At 46.7% G+C, this 21679-nt stretch overlaps 2 protein-coding genes across 7 annotated transcripts in view; one reads left to right on the forward strand and one right to left on the reverse strand.

Moving 5' to 3' along the window:
- The first annotated feature begins 19 nt into the window (after nt 1-19).
- Nucleotides 20-19505, forward strand: MORN3 (MORN repeat containing 3). 5 transcript variants are annotated; one of them, XM_027739822.2, is made up of 7 exons: nt 20-96; nt 1490-1597; nt 10317-10472; nt 11153-11310; nt 12708-12867; nt 15372-15556; nt 17364-19505. In XM_027739822.2, the coding sequence occupies exons 3-7, from the start codon at nt 10328-10330 to the stop codon at nt 17430-17432; spliced, it is 717 nt and encodes a 238-aa protein (XP_027595623.1). In that variant the 5' UTR covers nt 20-96; nt 1490-1597; nt 10317-10327; the 3' UTR covers nt 17433-19505. The 5 variants fall into 5 exon arrangements, with proteins under 5 accessions (XP_027595623.1, XP_039236260.1, XP_027595625.1 ...); XM_039380326.1 differs by lacking the exon at nt 20-96 and adding an exon at nt 113-200; XM_027739824.2 differs by lacking the exon at nt 20-96 and adding an exon at nt 252-350.
- ORAI1 (ORAI calcium release-activated calcium modulator 1) overlaps nt 17953-21679 on the reverse strand; it is an 18147-nt gene continuing 14420 nt past the window's right edge. For both annotated transcript variants that reach the window (XM_039380328.1, XM_027739827.2), the window contains exon 2: nt 17953-21239. In XM_039380328.1, the coding sequence (XP_039236262.1) occupies nt 20673-21233 (561 nt within the window). In that variant the 5' untranslated portion in view covers nt 21234-21239 and the 3' untranslated portion in view covers nt 17953-20672. The remainder of the gene's footprint in view (nt 21240-21679) is intronic.

Genomic DNA, 21679 nt, shown 5'->3' on the forward strand with positions numbered 1-21679 from the left:
TCGCGCGCGGTCACGGGCGCGGCCCCGCGGCGGCGCGCGCCACCCACCGCCCCGCCCCCACCCCCGCGCACCCGCCCCAGGGGAGGGAACCGGCAGGTGAGGGATCGGCCCCGCCGAGCCGGGATCCCCCAGGCGAGGGCTTCCGTCTGGCCAGGGGTCTCCTCAGGGGGAGGCTTCCCTCAGGCCCATGCTCCCCTCAGGTGAGGGTATCCCTCAGGTGAGGGCTCTCCTCAGGTGAGGGCTCTCCTCAGGTGAGGGCTCCCCTCAGCTGAGTGACCCCTCAAGGGAGGGATCCCCTCAATGAGGGACTCCTTAGGTGAGGGTCCCCCTCAGGCCCGTGCTCCCCTCAGGTGAGGGCTCCCCTCAGTTGCTGCCACCTGTCGCCTCCCCCCCCCCGCCCCCCCCGGTCACCTCCTGGGGACGCTGTGCCTCTCCCAGATCCTCTCATGTTGTGGTAGCACCTGAAGTGCTCCATGAAGCATCTTCCTTCCCCTTAGGGGTGGGTTGTCACACATGGGGCTGAGAATGGAGACAAAACCCTTCCTGCACAGGGACAGCCCTCTCTGAAGGAGCTGCTGGCTGAGGTGACCGTGCACCTGGGCTGAGGCCGCCCAGCCCTGCAGCTGCCTGAGGCCTGGACTTGGGTCCTTAATATCAGAGAAAAGGGCAAGAATACTTGTGATCTCTTTATTATTACAATAATAATCCACTTAGGGGCTGGGCTGGCCAACTGGGAGCAGGGCACAGTGGCCTCTGGGCACAACCCTGCTCCAGGGAGCTGCTGGTGAGTGGAATGTGGAGCCCCCTGGGGCAGGGGGTGAGGCCTGGGAGATGTGAAGGCTGTAAATGTCAGCACTGTGCTTCTTGTCTGTTGTGAAAGGGTGGAAATAGGCAAAGAGGAAGAAAAAGGGAAGGGGAAGGAAGCAATTAAATAAAAATTGTACAAGGGGGAGGGGTGAAGCCAAAGTAAAAATGCAAGTGCAATGCTGTCTTTTCATGGGGAGTGTATGTGGGATCCTGTCTCCTTGGATTTGGCATAAACAACCAAAAACATTGGGTGTAGAGACACTCCTCAGTATTCCTGCTGTCTCTGGTCCTTCTCTAGGTCTATATTCACACTCTTTGCTTGTTTTATGTCCTTTTTGCATGTTCTTTTCATACATGTGGGTAGGCACCTGAAATGCAGTCCATGACCTGTTCCCTGGTTTCCGGAGAAACCTGCTCAGAGCTTGCAGTGGTTGGGGATTTCTGCTGGTTTAGGAACCACCAAGCCTGGGGATGTTCCATTGTCCTTGCTGCTCCTCCGGTGAGGCCGTGATCATCCAGGGATCAAACACGTGTGTTGTGGCAGGCCGTGATCATCCTGAAGTCAAATAAACAACTGATCAACGCAGTAAAAATGTCACAGGAGTTTGCTATGCCTGCATTAAATTTTCCCCAGATTCTAGCATTTGTCCACAATCCTGTGTAACAAGACTTTATGTTACAGGAAGCCTGGATTTTGGATTACACAGTTTGGAAGGAAAAGGATCACATCTCGGATCACAGCTTTGATTCTGCGCTGGATATGTGACAAAACTTTCCAGTTCACCTCAAGGTTAGAGTACTCCCTACCAGCAAAATTATTTCTCCTTCCCTCATGGAAATATTCCCTCCTCCTTTGCAGTTACTCTGTCAGTTCAGTTTATCACAGAGTCACCCCAAAGATGTAGCTGCATCTTACTCCTGGCTGTTGAGGGGGAATTGGGGTGCTGACACTCTCATGAACAGCTGGGGGAATCCAGACTGGACCTTATTTTCTTTAAGTAAAACCATTTAAGTAGAAACACTTCAACCACTTGTGTCAGTCTTAACATTCAGGGAAGGTTACTTCTAGAATACATCATAAATTGTAAATAACCCTTAAAACTCTTCCTTTCACTGCTGAACTATAAGCCTCAAAAGGGCTGAAGAAAGCCCTTAGTATCAATCATGAATATTTGCCCTGGGTGTAATTCTGCAGCCTGATGACATTTCTTTAGGGCTGTGGCAGGTGCTGTGTATACAAAGGCAGGAAATGTTGAGCATTTCTCACTCAGAGCTGTGTTGGCCCTGGAGCTCTACCGGAACACCAAGGGATCACCAGACCTTTATTCCAAACTTTCCTGCCTCTCCCCTACACCTCTGGTCAAGGAACAGTTCTTATGCATGTTGTGGCTGTGTATAATTATAACCTCAAAAGACTTCCTTCAACTTTTTAACTAAGACATGCTAGTTAATATTCATTCAAGAGATGGTATTTTCTTTAACACAGAAAACATGGAAGAATTTCACTAAACACCAACAATGTGAATGTAGCACAGTTGGCCTTACAGCTGGTTCTACATTATTTAATGCTGCACCATTACAAAAGATTTCAGAATTACCTGTAATCTCTCTCCACTTCCTGGGAGATTGTAGCTGTTTGTTTAATCTCATTAATTCAATCACATCTTTGTGAGTAAAACCAAAGCAAGATAAGATAACAATGAGGGTTTTTTAACTGGATCTAGATCATTTGTTTATTATAGTGTATATAATTTTACTCAGTAAGAATGGAAACTACAGACTGTAATTAAATTGCAGACCTAAGTCAGATCTTCCCAATCCCAAGGCTGGGGACACGGGGGAGGGATGCTGGAAGGGCAGCAGGAGTTGTGTCTGATCAGGCTGTGCTGGACAATGTCCCTCCCTGCCTACAGGAGCAACTCCTGCAGAAAAGCCATTTTAAAAAGTTCAGTCTTGGGACATTACATTTCCTATCTGAATTAAATGTTTATTTGGGGGGAAAAAATAGTTAAAATTCTCTGCTTATGGAAAGACAGGAACAATAGAGTCTGAGGTTTCATTTTCTATCTGACTAAAATGCACCCCTAAATATCTGCACCCATTGCACTCAGTGGGCAATCAAAGACCTTATTTGACTATTATAGAAGTGCAGCTGGATTAAGGATTTAGAGAGAGAATTTTAAGGGCCCAGAAGAGCCCTGGCAGCTTCCCACCCCTCAGCCCTGGATGGGGAGCAGGGCTCTGTGCAGGCAGTGCTTGGGGTTCCCATACCTCACCTGCCGTTCAGTTGTGGCAACACATGAGGAATGGTGCCTTTCCTCTGAATTTGAATATTTTATGATCGTTTTTCTAGGTATCTTGACATTTTTTAGTGGCTATTTTCTGCTGCCAGAGATCATATAAGGCCATTGCACAGCAGATCTACAGACATGAAATCTCTGCTTTGCCTTTACCTTAATTAATCCCCAACTCATCAACCGTTCACTGCCAGAGAACGTATCAAAGAAATTGAGTTAATAAATCAAGTTAAAGATCACAGTGAAACTGTGACTGTTTGTTCTTTTGGTGTTAGATTTTGTTGAGTACAAGTAATTATATATGTACAGTCACATGTGAGCTCCTTCCCCTCACCTTCCTCCACCCTGAACACAAATTCCATTCATTCTTTTCTCTTAAGATAACTGAGGCTGTTTCCTTTGATGCTTTTCCCCTGTCCTAGAAATACAATTCTCTCCAGCACAGCAAATGGGAAAGGATGAAATATAAATGCAGATGAGTCCCTATTCTACCATCAGGTGACAATAAGCCGTGATAAATAAAATACTTGGCTCATGGAAATTGATACTGCTGATTCATCTTGTATTCATCTGGAGTTATTTCTCAGTTAAGGAACAAATTAAGGACTTCAAGGGAAGCAGTAGCTCAAGTATGGCCAAATTTATCTGCCTCCAACAGTACTGAGAGTCCTGCAAACTGCTCCACAGTCGCATAGTAAATAATTATCAGCTTTGAGTGACTTCACTAATTAACATCATAACTCTACCTTTGAACCTCTATCTTATTGCAGGTAGTTAAGTAGCAACCATTAGCTGTAAATCTGCAGCAACAGAAACCCATGGGGAGAGGGTATCTGGTGTCAGCTCCAAGGACTTCAACCTTTCACTTTGCATGACTATCTACGTGCTCCAACATTCCAGATAACCCAGGGCTCTTACTTCAGCTTGTTTTGATGTAAAACCAACGTGGTTTTTATCTTGAGAGAGCTTCTCCAAGCAAAAGGGAGGGAAGAGTTGTAAAGAAACGCTTTCCCACAAGGCTGCCTCTTAAGCCAGAGTCAATCCGTGAAGTTTGCACCTCAAACCTTTCACTTCAGTCCCTCCTAAATCCTGCTGATAACAATTCTTAAAAGCAGAGTGGTGGGGAAGCTCCTTCAGCACTGCACCCACTCCCTGCTCATCCGGCTACACCCGACACAAGCTTGGTTGGAGTCCAAGACCCTCCCACCTCTTCCTCTGGCTTTTCTTTTGAATATAGCAGCAATAAAACACACATCTGAGCATCCTACTTCCACAGTATGTTGTTGTCACATTCTTCACCTTTAAAGAATTCCAACATATGTTTCTCTACATGCTTTTTCTTTATTTACTCTACGAAGTTCCCAGAATAAATTTAAATTATTGATTCTGACAGTTTTCAGTTGGTTTGGGCATTTCACTTGGGTGATTCCCCAAGCTTTGTGAGAGCAAACTCAGCTCAGAGCAGCTGTCTCCTTTCAGTGCAAGAATGATTGGTTTCAGATGTAGAATACTGAGGGCCTTTAGTTTTATTGTTTGGGGGTTTTTTAATCTCACTCTTTAGAATGAAAAAAATGAAGGTGTCACAGGGTCTTGCTCCAGAAAGGTGTGTTTCCAGGCATGTTTCCACACACATCCTTCCAGTGCTTGGTATGTTCTTCACTGTATCCATCCTGGAAGGAAGTGGAGAGCTGAAAGTCCATTGCAAAGAACTGTGTTGGCATCAATGGGCTGAGTTAGAGCATAATTTACATGGATGGATTTAACAGCTTCCTTTCAGTCTTAATAAATGTAAGGTTTAATCAACTGCCAGACAACTGGAGCAACAGTGCCTACAAGTAACAGAACTGAAGCCCTGTCACACCCCTGTGAAGGAGACTTTGCTGGTGCTCTTGGTGTCAGTGACCAAAGTCTGTGAGAGTGAAACTAGAAAAAAAACAATGCACACACACACAAAAAAAAAAACCAGCCAAGAATGGCCAAATTTTGCTGGAAAAGCCAGAACAAGGAGAATTGGATGAAGGAAAACCCAAATTATCCTCCTAGCACTTTATAACTTGGATTTTGACCCTATTTATCATAGTGGCTACAATGTTGTGCCTTGAAACGACTGCTCTTGGGAGAGGAAGAGGTTTGGTTTGGGCATTTCTGGAGCAGTTTAGATTTATATCTCACTCTCTAACTGAATTATATATTCTAGATATCTGGCACCCCTCATGAAAACTATGCCCACTTCCTACTTACTATTAGGGTTCCTGCTCTCATAATGGAATGACATTTTCTAAGTGAAATGTTCAGTGAGTCAAAAGAATGTTCTGATAAAGCTTCAAATATCACCACCTTCTCTTCAAGCTGGTCTAATTTTGCCTTTTTTTTTATGAGGAGAATACCCTTACATTTCCCCTTTCTGTACCCTTGTACAGAATGATATTAACAAGTGACAAAATAATTAAGTGTGATTCAGATGTTCCTACCTGGACTAAGAAAATGGGAATCACACACAGCCTCTTCCCAGATAAATGTCTCTGTGAAGCCTCCTTGGTGGGAGCAGGAGGGTCTGTGATAACCCACTCTGGGACCATGGAACTAAAATAACAAACACACAGAGACCTGGAGCAGAAGGATTTAAAATAAGTGACCCAGAAACTGAGGCATCACCAACCATTTCCCTCCATCATATCCAGATACAGAGGTTTTCTCAGAGGCAATTTTTGATCTCGATTTGTGCATTTTGATTTGTTGCTAAAATATTTTAATTTTTTTAAAGCCTTTATTGGTTTCAAATGTATATTGAGTTTCAAATATTTATATCACTTCTGGTTAGTAAAAGCTGTGGTCAAGTGAGGCGCAGTTTGAACTTGCAGTTCAAAAACCTTAGGCAGCCTGTGCTGTTTAAAAATAAACAAGTGAAATTGTCTGAATTAGCTAATTATCTTAATTGACAATTTCTCAGTTAAGTGCAGTGAAATATAGGGGCTGAAATATGAAAAATAATTAATACTTTTCCAAGAAGGGCTACTTTTGGTTGTAATTTAAGGCTGTAGCTTTTGGGCTGCAATAAGCAATTTTTCTTCTCCCTCATGGGTTTTTCTCATTTCCTCCCCAAATCCCTGTTCCCCACTCCAACCCTTACAACTGGCCACAGTCAAACAGGAATGACTGTCTTCAGTAATTCTTGGGCTCTGCCCCAGGCCAGAATATGTTAACGTGAACGACTGGCAATAAGTCCTTCCTGAATATCTTCATCTCATTTTTAAAACCAGGAAACATTTTTTCATGTATAAGCATTTCCTTACTTGGTCAACTTCCACAGTTTTCTTTCTGGTTCTCCTGCTTTAAGAAGTCTGTGAGTTCCACCTCTCCTACATCCCTGGATGGCAGCTGCCATCTTTCCAATTCATCTAATCCAGCATGAGAAATTCCATGTTTGTCTTTTCCCGTGGTACAGATCTCTCTCCATCGTTTCCACACCGGCTCCTTTGTTGGCTGTGGAGCATCTCTTCCCTCCAGCCACTTCATTTTCCTTGTCCACTTGATTTCCCAGGCAGTGGCGTTGTCTCCTCTGGCTCCATGGCCCTCACGTGTGTCATGGGAAATGGAACATTTGCCTTCAGTCACACTCACATTTGGGATAAGTCCATTTTGAGCATGGACACACCATTTAAGCCACGTTCAGTGCTACATTCAGTGAAGATGGCAAACAAACACCCATCAGGGAAGACCAGGCTGTGTCCCACCTCCACAGAGGCGGCTGCTTTGTTTTCATCACAAGATTTCCCACCTGCCTCAGCGTTTTAACCATCCAGCCTGCAGAGCTGTGCACGAAAAATGTGGCAAAAGGATGAGAATCAAATGCATTTGGCTCACGGGAGTCATAGGAGACCTTTGGTTTTATACTGGAAATGTGCACGGTTAATTACCCATTAGGGAAGATTATTACAGACACCCACAAGGCCATAATGGCAATTCCTGCTCACTGTGGCTGTGGAAGAAATGTAATGGATGAGGGAATTAGTGTCAGGTTTATTCAGATTTCTCCTTCAAGACCCTGATGTGCGTTTTCAGGGGGTTTCTCCTTTCCTCTGACATTTTCAAGGCTGATTTATTTGTTACCCATCAGTGCTGTAATCAGTGCTCTCATTTCCAGCCTTCTGCTGCTGGGCGTATGAAAAACCAACCAGAGGTGAAACACTCGTTGCTTATCAGCACTTTATATTCCGCTGGAAAATCCTGAACTCAAGACACGTAGCTCCAGAGCGCGGGGTGTGCTCCGGCTCCATCCGTGGGAAGCACAGTGTGACCACTCGTGTCCCACCGCCCTCCCCGTCCGCCCGGAGCGGCTCCGCTCGCTCCCGGCCCTGCTCCCACGGCCCTTGGCGCGGGAGTTTGGCACGTTGCTATGACGACCCCGCCGCTGCAACAGGCAGCGCCCGGCGGGCACCAGCACAGGTCGGTGCCCGGGGTTTGGCCCTCGGGGCGGGGGCGGCAGGACAGCGTGGGCCGAACGCGAGGGTGCTTTGCGAACGGCGCACAGGGGCTGTCCCCGCGGTCCGCTCCCACCGCCGCCGCGGAGCCCGGCTCTCGCTGGGCAGGAGCAGCGACAGGCGCCCTGGGCATTCCGCTCGCAGGCACCGCCGCGGGGGCGAGCAGGGGCTGGGGTGGCTCCGCTGCGCCGGACGGGGCTGGCAAAGGGACCCCGGTGCAGGGCAGCGCCGTGGGGCCGGGTCACTGCGAGGGCTGAGCTCGGTCGCGACATGCTCGGGGCCGGGTGACAGGCAGGGTGCACGAGGGGACACGGTGCGGTGGCAGGCAGGGTGCTGCCAGGGACAGTCAGCAACCCCTTCTCTGCAGCAAGATGTGTTTCCCTCTTGCTATTCGTTAAGATGTAAGGCAGGGGAAAAAAAAAAAAGAAAGGTGTATTTGTAGCTCAATCGCACTGCTCTGAAGTTCTGCAAAGAGCCAAGGGAAAAAATGGGCTTCCTGCGTTTTACCAGAGACCAGACAAAACTCGCAGAGCAGCGTCTGGAGGAGGACGCGGGGGTCTGTAAGAGCCTCGGCCCCAAGTGCAGCGGCGGAGGCAGAACCTCTGGCCCTCGGCACCGAGAGCTGCAGCCGGAGCGGCTCTGCAGCGCCTGCCTCTCGCTGCCTCCCCGCGCCCTTGTAGTAGGTGGCTAAAACATCCAGGGCGGCGAATACCGACTGCGTTATCACTTACGCAAACTTGGCATCGCTGACGTAAATTTGGAAGGGGATTCAGCAAATAGAGGCGGGTCCCGACAGACTGCATTACCCCGGGTGCTCTGCGCGGGCTGTGCCTCGGAGAGCCTGGCGAGCAGATGGAGGGGTGCTGAGATTGCCCCCGCAGCTGGGAATCCTCCCTGGAGTCTGTAAATCCTAAGCTTTGAGTTGAAGAAGTGGTCGGATGCGGTGGTGGGAGAGTGATGCTCCCATCTGGCAGGGGTAGTGAAAAGATTTCTCGTCAGAGCCGGTGTCGGGGTGGGTGCAAGTAGCTGTAGCTTGGCTCTTCTCCTCCAGCCAGAGGACAGATGCAAGCAGGCAACGTGTGGCTCCGTGTCCTGCAAACTCTCAGCCCTTGGCAAATACTGCCAAGAACCGCCCTCTCCAGGGGCTGCAGCACCCAAAGGCGAGGGAGGAACTCAGCAGCTGGGGTGTCTTCTGTGTTTATATTGCTGAAATACCATCCTCTGCAGCGGGCTGTGACTCCATCGCACCGAGTGACAGATCCTGTCCTCGGTGTCCTCAAACCAAGACGCTCTTCAGCCCCTCTCCTCCCACGGCAGCCTGGTTGGAATCTTTACCCCTCCCAGGTCTGAGCTCACCGTGCAGTGCCCCGGCAGGTTCCCCAGCCCTGCCTGCACTCCCCACAGCCCCCCGGTAAGGAGCCATATGGGATGGGCACTGCACAACTCAGCTGCATTTTGGGTAGGAAGGCTCATCCTGGACACATAAAGTACTTTCTTCAGCAATGACATCCCCCCAAATAGCTGTCGAATGACCATTTCCCACAGCTGTGTGGAGAACTGAGGATGAACACTAATGTATTTTCTCAGTTATAATTTCTATTTTTTATTCCCTAGCAAAGACTTGAAGTACCTTCCTTTCCCTCTCCTCCCGGGTTCCACACTTTTCCCCATGCCGGGCTCCCCGGCACCCCAAGCACAGCAGGAACCAGAGCTCCGCTCTGCCGAGAAGGGAGAGATGCAGCGAAATCACTCCATATGGCTCAGTCCAGTGGATCAGGACAGAAGGGGGAGCCCAGGAGACAAACTCGGAGAGCATCCCAACCCGCCGGGCTCCAGCCGAGCTCTGGATGTTGACGGCATTCATAGAAACTTGCTTTTGTTTCTACAGCCACCTTTTGGCGTTTGTTTACGGTTTATAGGAGACCACTCTCACCTCCGAGTCTGTGCCGGAATTCCCACTGTGCTGAACAGTGCCCTGAAATCACCACCGTGCTGCACTCCACCATTCTCCTCTCTGTATTGATGGGCCAACACATCTTCTCCCTCCTCTTCCCCCATGCTGACCCTTTCCCTCTGGACCTCTGACACCTGAATCACCTCCCTCTGTACCCATCATCCCCTGCCATGCTGTTCATGCTTTAACCCCATGTCACCTCAAAGTCCTCTCCTTGGCAGCTGGATCAGCTGGCGAGTGCCTGGCCTGCCCTGGGCGAGTCTGCAGCCTCCTGGGAGACAGAAACATTGTGGTTTCAACTCCTTTTAACAGACACCTGCAGGACAGTTATTTCTAGCAGTAAAGGAGCCTGAGCTGCATTACTGCTGCGGGTATGAAGTGTCCCAGCTCCAGGTGGGCCTCAGGAACACCGGACAACTCCCTGACCCATTCCATTGGTTGTACGGAGAAGGAGATGCCCTTCTCTGCACTCCCCAGGACCTCTGGCAGGTGCAGAGACCACTGCCCACCACAAACCTAACCTACTGAGATTTATTTAACATTTCCTAACAGGCCAGGCAGTGCTACAAAGCCCATTTTCACATAGTGCTGGTTTGTACTTCAGTATTTTTAGCTCCCTCCTGTTTGTTATATCTCTGTTTTACCCCTCCACAGCCAGGCATCAGTTACTGACTCAGTTGCATCCTAAGGCACAGCTCACAAATACTGTTCTGCCCGTACCTGCCTTAGTAATTTCTCTCTAATTTATTTCTGATTATCATTTGTTTTTTTCTCCAGACACCACCAATATGCCCATTGTAAAGTACCCCAGGGCTAGAGAGCCCCTCTATTACGAATGGGACAGGAAAGCCCAGAAATGTGGGTTAAGACACACAGTTTATGCTGTAAATGGGGATCAGTATACTGGAGAATGGCTGGACAACTTGAAACATGGTAAGATACATAATTTTGAGGAAAGGTACCAATTAAAATGTCCTTAGAAAGGTTCCTAAGGGCAGGGAGCAGTCAGTGGTTCTATATGCTCCTGGAAGAGCATTCATTCTTGTATGACTATATATATATGTGTCTTTGATATATGTAATGTAAAAATGCACTCGGAGACATTTCTAATAGGTAGCTTGGAGAGCTTTTGCATGCACTCAGGGGCAATTACCCAAAATATCTCTGTTATGGATATTTAAAAATCCTCTCCAAACAGAGCAAACTGCAGTGAGCTCCATGCACTGGGATGTTCCCTGGCTGCACAGTCCCTGCAGCTCTCTCAGCTCTTGACTTGGCTTCAGGAATCTTAATTTATCCTCAAGCTGTGGCGGGTGCTGCAGGAGACAGAGCAGGGGAAGGAGACCCTGACCGAGCCCTGAGCAGCCGGAGCAGGACAGACTTGTTTACAAGCAGAAAAATGAGGTTTGGAAAGATTTAAGTGCATTCAGCAAAGGCCACACAGGAAGCCCTTGATCAAGATTAACGATGGTTCTGACTTGGGAAGCTAAACTGAATCCCAGACCTGAGCCTGACCTGGTGCAGGGAGAGCTGCCCCACCTCAGATGGAACAGGAAGGCAGCCCTGGACACCCTTCTCCTAAATTCTGCAGCATTCCTATTTTTGTTAAACAGGTAAAGGCACCCAGATATGGAAAAGAACTGGAGCTATTTACAGCGGTGACTGGAAGTTTGGGAAGCAGGATGGTTATGGCTCATACAGCGTTCCTGACCCTGTAACCAAGGAATACAAGAGGGTGTACACAGGCTGGTGGAAAAATGGCCAGAAAACTGTAAGTGAGATTTCCTGCACTTGCCAGCAGTGAAGCAGCGTGACCCAAAACACAGGGAAGGGTTGGGTGCACATGTGCAAAAAGATCACTTAAAATACTAATTTTCCCAATACTGGGACTGAATTGAATGGTTGAGAGTAAAAATCCACAATTTTTATGGGAGTGCCATTTCCCTGCTGCAGAGGGACTTATCCCACTCACACACTGGTTACCAGGCTACAGCCCCAACCAGCTGCTGCAGAGCAGTGGTTACTGCTCAGACTCACCCGCAGCTTGGCCAAGCAGGATGAGAGGCTTTGTATCCCATCTCTTAATCCCCCCCCCATCCCTTTCATTCCTCTTATCCTTGAAGGAATTGGAGGAACCTGTATTATAAATGCTGCAGGAAAATGTACCTTCTTCTGGGACTTTTACAGCATATTACACAAATAACAGGAGTTCTTTTGGAAATTAAGCCTGCCGTGTAAATCATGTTTTTTTCTAAAAGGAACACAACGAGAAAGTCATGTGGTAGAAATGACTGCAATCTCATGTGCAAAATCCTTGTGGGAACGCTTTTGGATCTGCCAATGGAAACCTCGTGTTCGCCTTTGTGTCTGCTCTTAAATTAAACTAATCGCCACCAACGCCTGTAATTGGTGTGTGGCTCCAGCCTCTCGGAGGGAGCTTCCCCTCCTGTTCTTTCTGGTTATATTTTGGATAATTGAGCTTGGGTGAAAGATTTGTAATGATATCCAAGTATCACAAGGGTTGGTTTTTCTTCTACCAAAGTTTCTCCTTTACATACACTCAGTTTAGTAAAATTAATATTCAAAATCAGTTATTTCCAGAACTGATTTTATTATTTGTTCAGAGATAAATTAACACTTTATTCCTATGAGAAAACTCATTAGTGATATGGAAATATTTCTTACTGGTATTACTCCCTGGTATAGGGGTACCTCTGGACTTCTCTTAATGGCAAACACACATGTAAGACAAACAAGGGATGGAGTTGCCCAGGCTGGAACAGGTTGGGCTGCAGGAAATGTTGTCAGTGTTGAAAGGGATGAAATCCCCATGTTGAGAGACACATCCTTTAATGCTGCCTATCCCCAGGCAGGTTTATATACTCGTAAAACCCGCTTTTAGCTAAATATTAGCAGCCATCATGCCAATAAAAACACACTGAGATATAAACCCAAGAGTTTTTCATGGGAATAAAACCATTTGCCAAAAAAAATCCCATACTACCACCTCTGGTTTCCTTCAGCACGCGAACAGCCACTGAGCTGGGCTGCCACATGTCTAAGAGTAATAAACAAAGGAACAGTGTATCAAAGAGATGTCCCAAACTTGGACACTGACCCCTTTCAACAGCACAGCTCCTCACCAGCCATCTCTGTGCTGCTGCCCAGGGCCAGGGGGTGTTCTTTTACCCCAACGGGGAGCGCTACGAGGGCGAGTGGAGCGATGGAGTGCGGGGCGGCTGGGGCCGGATGTACTACCTGGATGGATCCAGCTACGAGGGACAGTGGGAGGCGGATCAGCCCAACGGGCAGGGGATGCTGCAGCTCCGTAAGTACTGGGTGCCTGCCTGCCCCCTTCAAGCTATTTGCTGCTCTCCAGGTGTCTCTGCCATCCAGGTTTCTGGATGCTCCATGCATTGCAGCAGGGCTGTGGCTGCTCCAGGTCATCCCTCCCCTCCTGGTCTGGGGCTGGAGGCAGCACAGGGCCGGCTCAGGCCCACACACATGAAGGCTTATTTTTGCTGTGATTTACATTTAAATGACTGGGATGGTTCGGGTTAGAGATAATATACTGTTAGGTCAGAGAAGAGCAAATCTCTCTTTTCAAGCCAGGCACTTTGCCAGACAGACTTTTTAGCTCTGCATACCAAAGAGGAGTCCAGTTTCCAGCACAGGGAAAAAAAGCAACAGAGAATTTTCTTGCTGAGTTCACTCCATCCCCTCTCTTACTTCCGACATCAGCTCACATTGAGTGAACACAGGGGTTTCATTAGTACACAATCCTTTTCCATAAATAACACCAAGCACATCACGGATTTGGAATGTTAGGGGCAATCTCATCATAAATACAGAAATCTGAAATTTTTTCCCCATATTTTCCTTGGAGTTTAACACATTTTTCCCTGAAGCCAAGAATCCCAGTCCTTTGCAATACAAGGCATGACATTCCAAGAACATTTGAAGAAATATTATCTCCATATTAGTGTTCATCTATTCTATTTTTTTGCTTGAAAGTAATCTCAAGACTAGTAATTAGCTAAGCAAAGCAGCTAGGAGGAATGGGCATGACCTTCACTGCACATCACAGGCACTTTGGACCAATGGCCCATCCGGATGAAATCAGCACCTGCTTCCAGGGAGAAACCTTCCACTGATCTGCTGCTCTCCCACCCAAGTCCCTGTTAGTCATAAACTAACAGCCCCTACGGGCTGAGCTGCGGCTGATGCACCATTTCAGAGCCCCGTTGCCTCCAGCATTGCCTGCAACCGACTGCGAGCTGGATTCCTTTTGGTTAAAATTAGCCAGAGCAATTATTTCATACCCACAAGCCTAATGCATTCAGCTCAGTGCTGGAGGGGTGCCCACGTGCCGGCAGCTCCGCGATGTGAAAGAAAAGGAGTTCTCCAGTGGAGGTCACGATGAGCTGCAGCTCAAGATTAAATTGCCTGTAGTGGCAGCGCGCCCGGCGAGGGTGAGCTCGGCTGGGAACGCCGCGCTGCTCTGCCACCTCTGCCATGGCTATTCCCAAATGGAGCATGTCCACTGGGATCACAGCAGTGAGCACACAGCCTCCGGTGCTCTGAGAGGGGATGGGAGCAGCTGGACACCACGGTGCAGCCAGGGCATTCCGTACCCCCTCCATCAGAGCCAGGGCTGTGATTTTGGTGGTTTCTCAGTTGTTGGTGGCTGGAGTGCAGGAGCTGAGCTGCTCCTACCACTGGGCAGGGCGGGTTGGTGTTGCAGATAAGCACAAAACCAGATCAAAGCTGCAGATAACCACCACCACAGCTCCAACCTGTAAATCAGAGCCTGCCTTAGCAGCCAGGCAGCCATGCTCCACAGAAGCATTTTCGGTTTTTCCTCCTTACAGCATTCTGGCAGGCCCCAGCTACCTCTGCAGCACCATGCAGGGTGCCCTGGTATTTCAGCCGCTTCTTGTCCTGAAGAATGGCAAAGTTCAGCTGAGACTCAAAGGTACTTCCACTAATTATCAGGAATTCCCATGGTTTTGGGCTTAGAAACACTATATGTAGGCAAAGGGGAGAGCAGAGGACTCTCCCAGTGACAGCAGGATGGCCTTGAGATATCCCAGCATCACTGTGGTTATGATGCCGCTTCTCAACCAGCATCCATGGATGAGGCTGCTCTCCTCTCCTTGCAGCTCTGCTTTCCCTGTTAGTGATGGAGGATGGATTCCTGGAGAGTAGCACAAAGCCCAAAAATAACCTCTCTCAACTTGCAGAAAAACACCAGGAGAAGCAGTACAGCTGGAAAAAGAGTCTGTAACTGCCTGAACTGCTCAGACACTCACAGCAATTCTCAGCCTTAATTCATTGAGGAAAAACTAACTGCAAATATTCTTTGCAATCAAGATTATTTTGCCTGGACAACAGTCAGTGCTCTGTTCCTTGCCCAGACAAGCAAACCTCTCTCTTCAAGCCAGAGATCCTGTGTGATTTGTTGCAGTGACAAATCTGAAACTTGTGTCCTGTAATTTTTCACGTTGTGAGGAGTGACTCAGTGACCAGTCCCTTACCCTGAGCTCACTTGCTCGGTGTATCAGCAAAAAATGAGTATCACTGTAAGAACAAAGCAGGTGAACACAGTTCTTGTTCCAGCTGGGCAAGCGTGGGCTCCTTCCACAGCCCTTTCTCCCTCTGCAGTGCAGCAAACAGAGCACTGCAAAAGCAAAATGACACACTGTGCTGCAGCCCCCTGGAAATTACTAAGAGAAGCCAAATATATCACCTCCTTCTCTGTCATTTTGCTCTGTTGATTGTTTTCATTTGTAACTCCTTAACAAAATGGTCTGTTCATATATTTAACTGCAGCAAATGGAAATCGGTACGAAGGAGGTTGGAAAGATGGAAAGAAGAATGGCCCAGGGAGATACTTCTACGTGGATAAGGGACAGTTGTTAGAGGGCACCTGGGCAGAAGATATAGCAAAGTGTGGAGTTCTGGTTGACTTCGATAGAGACAAAGCTCCGGCCCCTACTCAGTACCCAATCCCAAAGGTAATTGCTTGGAAATTTCAGTGTTTGCATCCATCAGCACTTGGATCAGCTCTCCAGGTAGCATTTCCCTCCTCCAGTGATTACCCCTGTGGGATTCCACACTTATAGGGTGTGTGCTCAGTGTCTTTTGGCCAGCAGTGTCCTCAAAGGCCCCATAGGGTCAAACAGTTCATCCAGCCTCCGCTGGAGCCTCCTAATCACCTACATCTGAAAAATGCAGTTCTCATGCACCAGAACTGCTCAGAGACCTGAGGCAGCACAAAGGAAACGGGGACAATAGAGGCAGAGACAATTGTGGGATTTGCGTCAAAACCAAACGATTTCCCCAAGCCCAACTGCTGAAGCTGAGCAGACCCTACAGAACCCCGGGCAGCTGCAGGGCTCACAGCAGCTCCTTCCTCTGCCTGGGTACTCCAAGTCAGGAGCTCATCGCGTCCAGCAGCCCCAGAGGCAGCAGGGTGTGTGCAGCTTCCCACCTGGTCCCAAGGTGGGCAGATGGTGTCCCAGAGCCAACATCTTCTGCTCCCCTTTCCCATGACTGACACACTGCTGAGGAAGAGTCAGTGCCTGTCCCCATCCCGAAGACTTGGAGAGACACTCAAACACACTGGGCTCTCAACTTGGAAGCCACCAAGTCCTCGCACATCACTTTGGTAAAAGAGCCAGAGGACAGGAGAGCCTATGCCCTGCTCTGCCCTCGAAGGAAGACAGGGAATGGGAGCCCATAGTTGAACATATGTGGCTCCAAATGACACAGCTGGCCAAGAGTCTCAGCTTGAACACAAAGGCATCACATTCCCAGAGGATGGTTACTGCAGGAAGGGGTGGGGAAGCTCCTCTTTGCTTGGAGCCAAGCAGAACCACCCTGGATAACCACAGCACACCGCTTTGCTCAAGGAACACTGGGAATAGCACAGCCCCATAAGCAGGTAAAGCCACCTACCTTCCTCTGCCCCAGGGACAAGGCTGTTGCAAATGATACCTGGCACGTGCAGCCTTCCAAAGCTCACAGCTGCTACACCTTCACTGCCTCTATTTTTTTCAAATCTGGTTTCTGTAGCAAAGGGCCCTTTGAGCAGAGACAGTTTTGACAAGCCAGTTAATCCTGTAAGCACCAGGCACACCCACAGCAGTGCAGAGTAATAAACCCCAAATATCCACCAGGGAAAAACAATCTCTATTTTTCCAAAAGAGTGAAAGGAGCAGCACTTCTGTAGCTAAAAATATTTACCTTATGTGGTTTGTCAAAGGTCACCCAGAACAGCCTCAACAACCCAACAGTCTGGGATGAAATGCTGGTGGGCAAAGCAGGATGTGCAAGTCTGACTGTTTATTTAACTCCCTGAAGACCAAGTGATGACCCAATTCTCTGCTGCTCTAGGTGCAAAAAGAAAGCATCAACTTTCACTGCTGTTACTGTGCTTTTAATCAGTAGAGAGCTGTTGATCTCAGAGTATGAAGGAAGTTAACAGATGCTCATAAACTTTTTCACGCACACACTCTTTAAAAATTATGAGATCCAACAGGCTACAAATCAAAGCCATTCTTGTTTTGTCCAAGAATGTGTTTAGTTAAAGGAGACTCAGCCACTTCACAGAGCTATTTCAAGGAGATGAAGTGATGTTCAACATATTAATAAAATTAGGGAAGTGTAGCAGTGTTTCTAAAACAATAATTGAAAGGCTGCAATATGAACTAAGTCCTGATACATGGGGGACTCTCTGTGAATGCTTGAGTAATCAAGATCTATAAAACCTTAAGCTTCTTCAATTACACTGCATAACTGATTTGTATTCTTTTTATTTAGATTGAACTAGAAGATCCAGCTGGTGTTTTAGCAGAGGCCCAGGCACTGCTTGATGACAGCAATAATTAATAACTGGAAGCTGAAGAAAAAGAAAAGATGTAAGATAAGAACAGTCCCGAGTTATGTATTCATTTGAGTGTCAAATCCACACTGTGGTGTATCATGGTCTGCTTCACTCTTCCCTCAAGGCTGTTCAGGTACACTTCACTCTGCAGCTGGCTTTGCTCAGTAGCCTCTTCCACTCCCATTATTTTGGAAAAGAAAGGAAAAAAATTAAAGAGGAAAAAAAAAAAAAGAAAAACCACGAGCAGCAAAACACTGGAAGACAGGCAGGGGGACTCTGCTCAGCTCCTCTGACTTACTCCTGCTGTAAAGAGATCACACTCCTCTTGGTTTCAAGGTCTTTGCCTTAGAGAATGAGGGCTTTTAGTATCTGCTATAAAAGCAAGGCCCTAGAAAAGTACAATCAAATAACTCCCCCAAACTTAACCCAATACATACCTGTGACCCAAAATGGCTTTTGAAGTTACAACAGATCATGTTTCAATTAATAAGGACACTTTAGGCCTCTAGATAACAAACAATCAGCAACAATTAAGTAGATTTTATTTCATGAAAGTATTTTATATCTAAACAAGTGATATACAATAACCAATGTTTAAAATGCTTGAGGTAAATGCCTCCTAACACCGTTAGTATAAATAAGGGATTAAAAAAAAAATTAAGTGCACTCTTAATGTTTAGAGCCACGTGTTTGTGTCTGGTTACTGCCTGGGCACACAGTGACAAAGGTACCCGAGGTGTAACTTTCATGACCATTTCCACAGGTGAAAACTGAGAGAAACATACTCGATATCATGGCTTAAAGTGCAGCAAACAGTCAGAAAAGCAGCTGCAATAACAGTGCCACTAGCTCAGGGCCTACCAGTTTGAGAAAGTTAAAATTAAGGTTGTCCCACTAGCTTTGAAGTCTGTATCTCTTAAACAAAAAAAACCACCAAAAATCCATACTTCTCTGTCACTTTGTAAAAGATTAACAACGGGAAATTTAGCTACTTATCCAGGACAGCAAGTAATTTTTACAAAGTAAACTTGGAAAACTGATGTTCTGGGCTTCATTCAGAACTGCGTAACTTTTAAATACACAGTTTATGGACAGAAGTACAATTTTTAAGCCTGACAGCACCCTTTGCTCAAATGTGAATACTGAGTCAGGTTTTCTTCTTTTACTGAGAGGTTTTAAGAGTTTTTCCCCAAGACAGGACTAGTATTCCAGTAAAGGATGGGAAAATACACTTTGTGCCTATTACCAAGACTTTCTGTTTTGGAATGCTGCTTCCTTAATGCCTTTACTAACATAATCCTTCCCGTGCTCCATGAATGAGCACCTGTGGGACTGTAGTTACAATCCTCACCATCAGATTTACATCAGGAATAGAGCAGATTGGAAGCACAACGCAATGGCAGAGCTGAGAAAATCCAGTTTGGCCTCTGTATGCCAGAAGGACTTGTGAGAACAGCAAGTGCAAAGCTGTTTGCTGCTTGGGAACAGAGACTGCTGCTGAAAAGAACAGCCCAGCAGGTTTTTTTTTATAGTTGTTTGTGACAATACAAAGGCACCACGGGTGACCTTGTCAACACGTTGCACTGCGGTGCTGCTGACAGGAGAGATCAGCCCCATCTGCTTCAGAGGCTCCTGCAGCAGCAACCACACTCTGCACCCAAACTCCACAGGCACATCCTGCAGTTTGTAAATACCTTGGGATAACCCCAGATGGAGGTTGGTGAGACCACGTTCAGCCCAGGCTGTCAGGTACAAATCCACTGTCCTGTCACAGTCACTCCTGTCTCAGGTCAAAATCCCAGGTTTCCATTCCACAGTGACAGCTATGACAGGGAGGTCAAGTTTTTTCCCTTAGACTTGAAACCTGTCTCAGTTTGTGTTCAAAAAAGAGCTTTTAACTATTAAATCTCAGAGCCACTCCCTGGAAGAACTGTATTCTAAAAAATCCCACTCCTAGACATAGCCACAATTACTGAAGCAGCCCAGGACAACTGCTGCAAACCTTCTTGAACAAACTTCTTATCTAGGAGACCAAATGGAAGTTTTTGCCTTAAGAGGAAATAAAGAATGACACAGTAGCTTTGCTGTCACAAATGTGTCTGAAAGTAAGCAGCCAATATTAATTACAAACAACCTACTTTCATAAATAAATATACATCCAGAATAGTTGCCTTCCAGATTCCTCTGGAATCGAAAAATGTATAATGAGTTATTAAATATACAACACTTCAGCAAGAAGACTTTTCTAAACAAGGAAGACCAAGGCATAGCTAATTACTGGGGAATCCAACACAGAGAAAGCACCTTTTGCTGCTTGTATCTGAGGATTTATTAAAAATATATTTTCAATATAAAAGTATAAAATAATTACTACTTTGGCTTGGAAAAAAACAGCAGTGGTTCTGATTTTCAAGCAAAAAAAAAATTATCCAGTGATAATTTCCATCTAGTTCCTCCTTTTTAAAAAAAGATTCCTAAATGAGAAACAGGCAGATCTATCTCTCCAGATAATATTTGCCAGCTCGTGAGAACTTTAAAAACAGTTATTGCTTTTATTTTCTTCCACGGAAGAGTCGAGTCTCATTCCTACTCATGTGGCCACACCACATCACAGTAAGACTAGTCCGGGGTGTTTAGCAAGTTACAAAATGTGTAAGTGCCACGGAAAAAGGGGCTGGAGAAATCAGTAAAGTAATAATTACTTGGCAGCAAAACATACTGGGGAAAGTGGTGGGAAAGCTCTCGCTCCTACCATCTGTCAGGCTTTCCAGGGAGAGCAGCACCAGCACCGAAACCAAGTGCTAATTGCTGCATGTCCCAAGTAATTTGTATCATGCCATGCAATATGGATTGGACAAGCAGTATCTTCTAGTAAATGCCAACATCAAATAAACAGAGAAAAAAAAACACCTCAACAACTTCTTTACCCATTCCTAGTAAATACCCAAATGTACAATGTTATTTTCCATGTATTTATACAGCCACCATTCAGCATTAATGAGAAAATTAGCGAGACAGTGTCCACAGGAGGAGGGCTGCACGCACAGTGCAATCACACCCCACCATCCCTTCCTTCAGATAGCAAAAACTGCACGAAAGGAACATTTTTTTTCCTTCTCTAAAGGGTTAGAACAATATTTATAATCTCTCTTCAAACAGTGATCAGCAGTTCAACCCGTTCATCCACAGGGCAGTCAATGTAAGGCAGAAGCAGAACAGTGGGGTTATCTTCCTGAAGCACAGGCTTACGCAAAATTGGTAACGGCTGAGGAGACAGCATCACCTCTGTGATCCAGCTGATCCTGGAGCCGTGCAAATTCAGCAAGTTCATTCAGCTCCTGGAATTGCCTGTCTGTTTTATGGCTCACCAGTGACCGGTAGAAGTGGACTGCAAAGACAATGAAAATCAATCCAAAGGGCACCATAATAGACGTGGATGCAATGGCTGCTGCCTGTCCCGACGTGATGGTAGAACTGTTGCCCTGCGGGGTATTATCAGTTTTCTTCTTTAAAGGAAGAAACTTCACCCAGCACAGCAACACCACCTCTGCAAGGAAGAGCAAAGTCCCAATGACAGTAGAAAATGCCCACGCGAGCTCGATGTGCCGGTGCATTCGCTCGTGAGGAGATTCCTTGACAGAGTTGAGATTGTGCACGTTGCTGACAGCCTCTATGTTTGGAAGAATGCAGGTGCTTATCATGAGTGCAAAAAGGTGAACTGCAACAAGGACAGTAGTGCAGGCACTGAAGGCTATCAAGAGCCCTTGAGGGTAGTCGTGTTCTGCGTCGAGCTGAACTTCCACCATGGCCACCTGAAAAGGAAGGGAGAGAGAGAGGCAGTTATCTACATCACATATTATTTGACTATAGATTATTTTAAGTTTAAACCAAAGTAAGTCTGTGTTTACGTTTCTCTCCATGTCATCTGCACCCTTTTCATCAGGTTCAAATTTAGGTCTGAGCAAAAGGCCACCGTTTTTGTACTTACTGTTGTGTTGTAGAGCAAACCTTCAATATGCAGAAAAGCTGTTACAACATAACCAGCTTGCCACCTCCAGCTCATCCCAGCAAAACAGATGAACTTTGTGAATAACACACCTGGACTCCTTAAGTGAAACATTTCTTCTTTCATGTTATACTCTTGAGGCAGCTTTTGATCTTTCACTATAGATTATAAATTTTGCTTGGTATTAGGAAATATTTTGTGTCCCATACACATGTAGAATGAACACCACATAAAGTCGTTTAAATA

Source organism: Pipra filicauda, unplaced genomic scaffold, assembly GCF_003945595.2.
Source record: "Pipra filicauda isolate LSUMZ 115617 unplaced genomic scaffold, ASM394559v2 scaffold192_size1418226_pilon, whole genome shotgun sequence".
In the NCBI taxonomy this organism is placed as follows: domain Eukaryota; kingdom Metazoa; phylum Chordata; class Aves; order Passeriformes; family Pipridae; genus Pipra; species Pipra filicauda.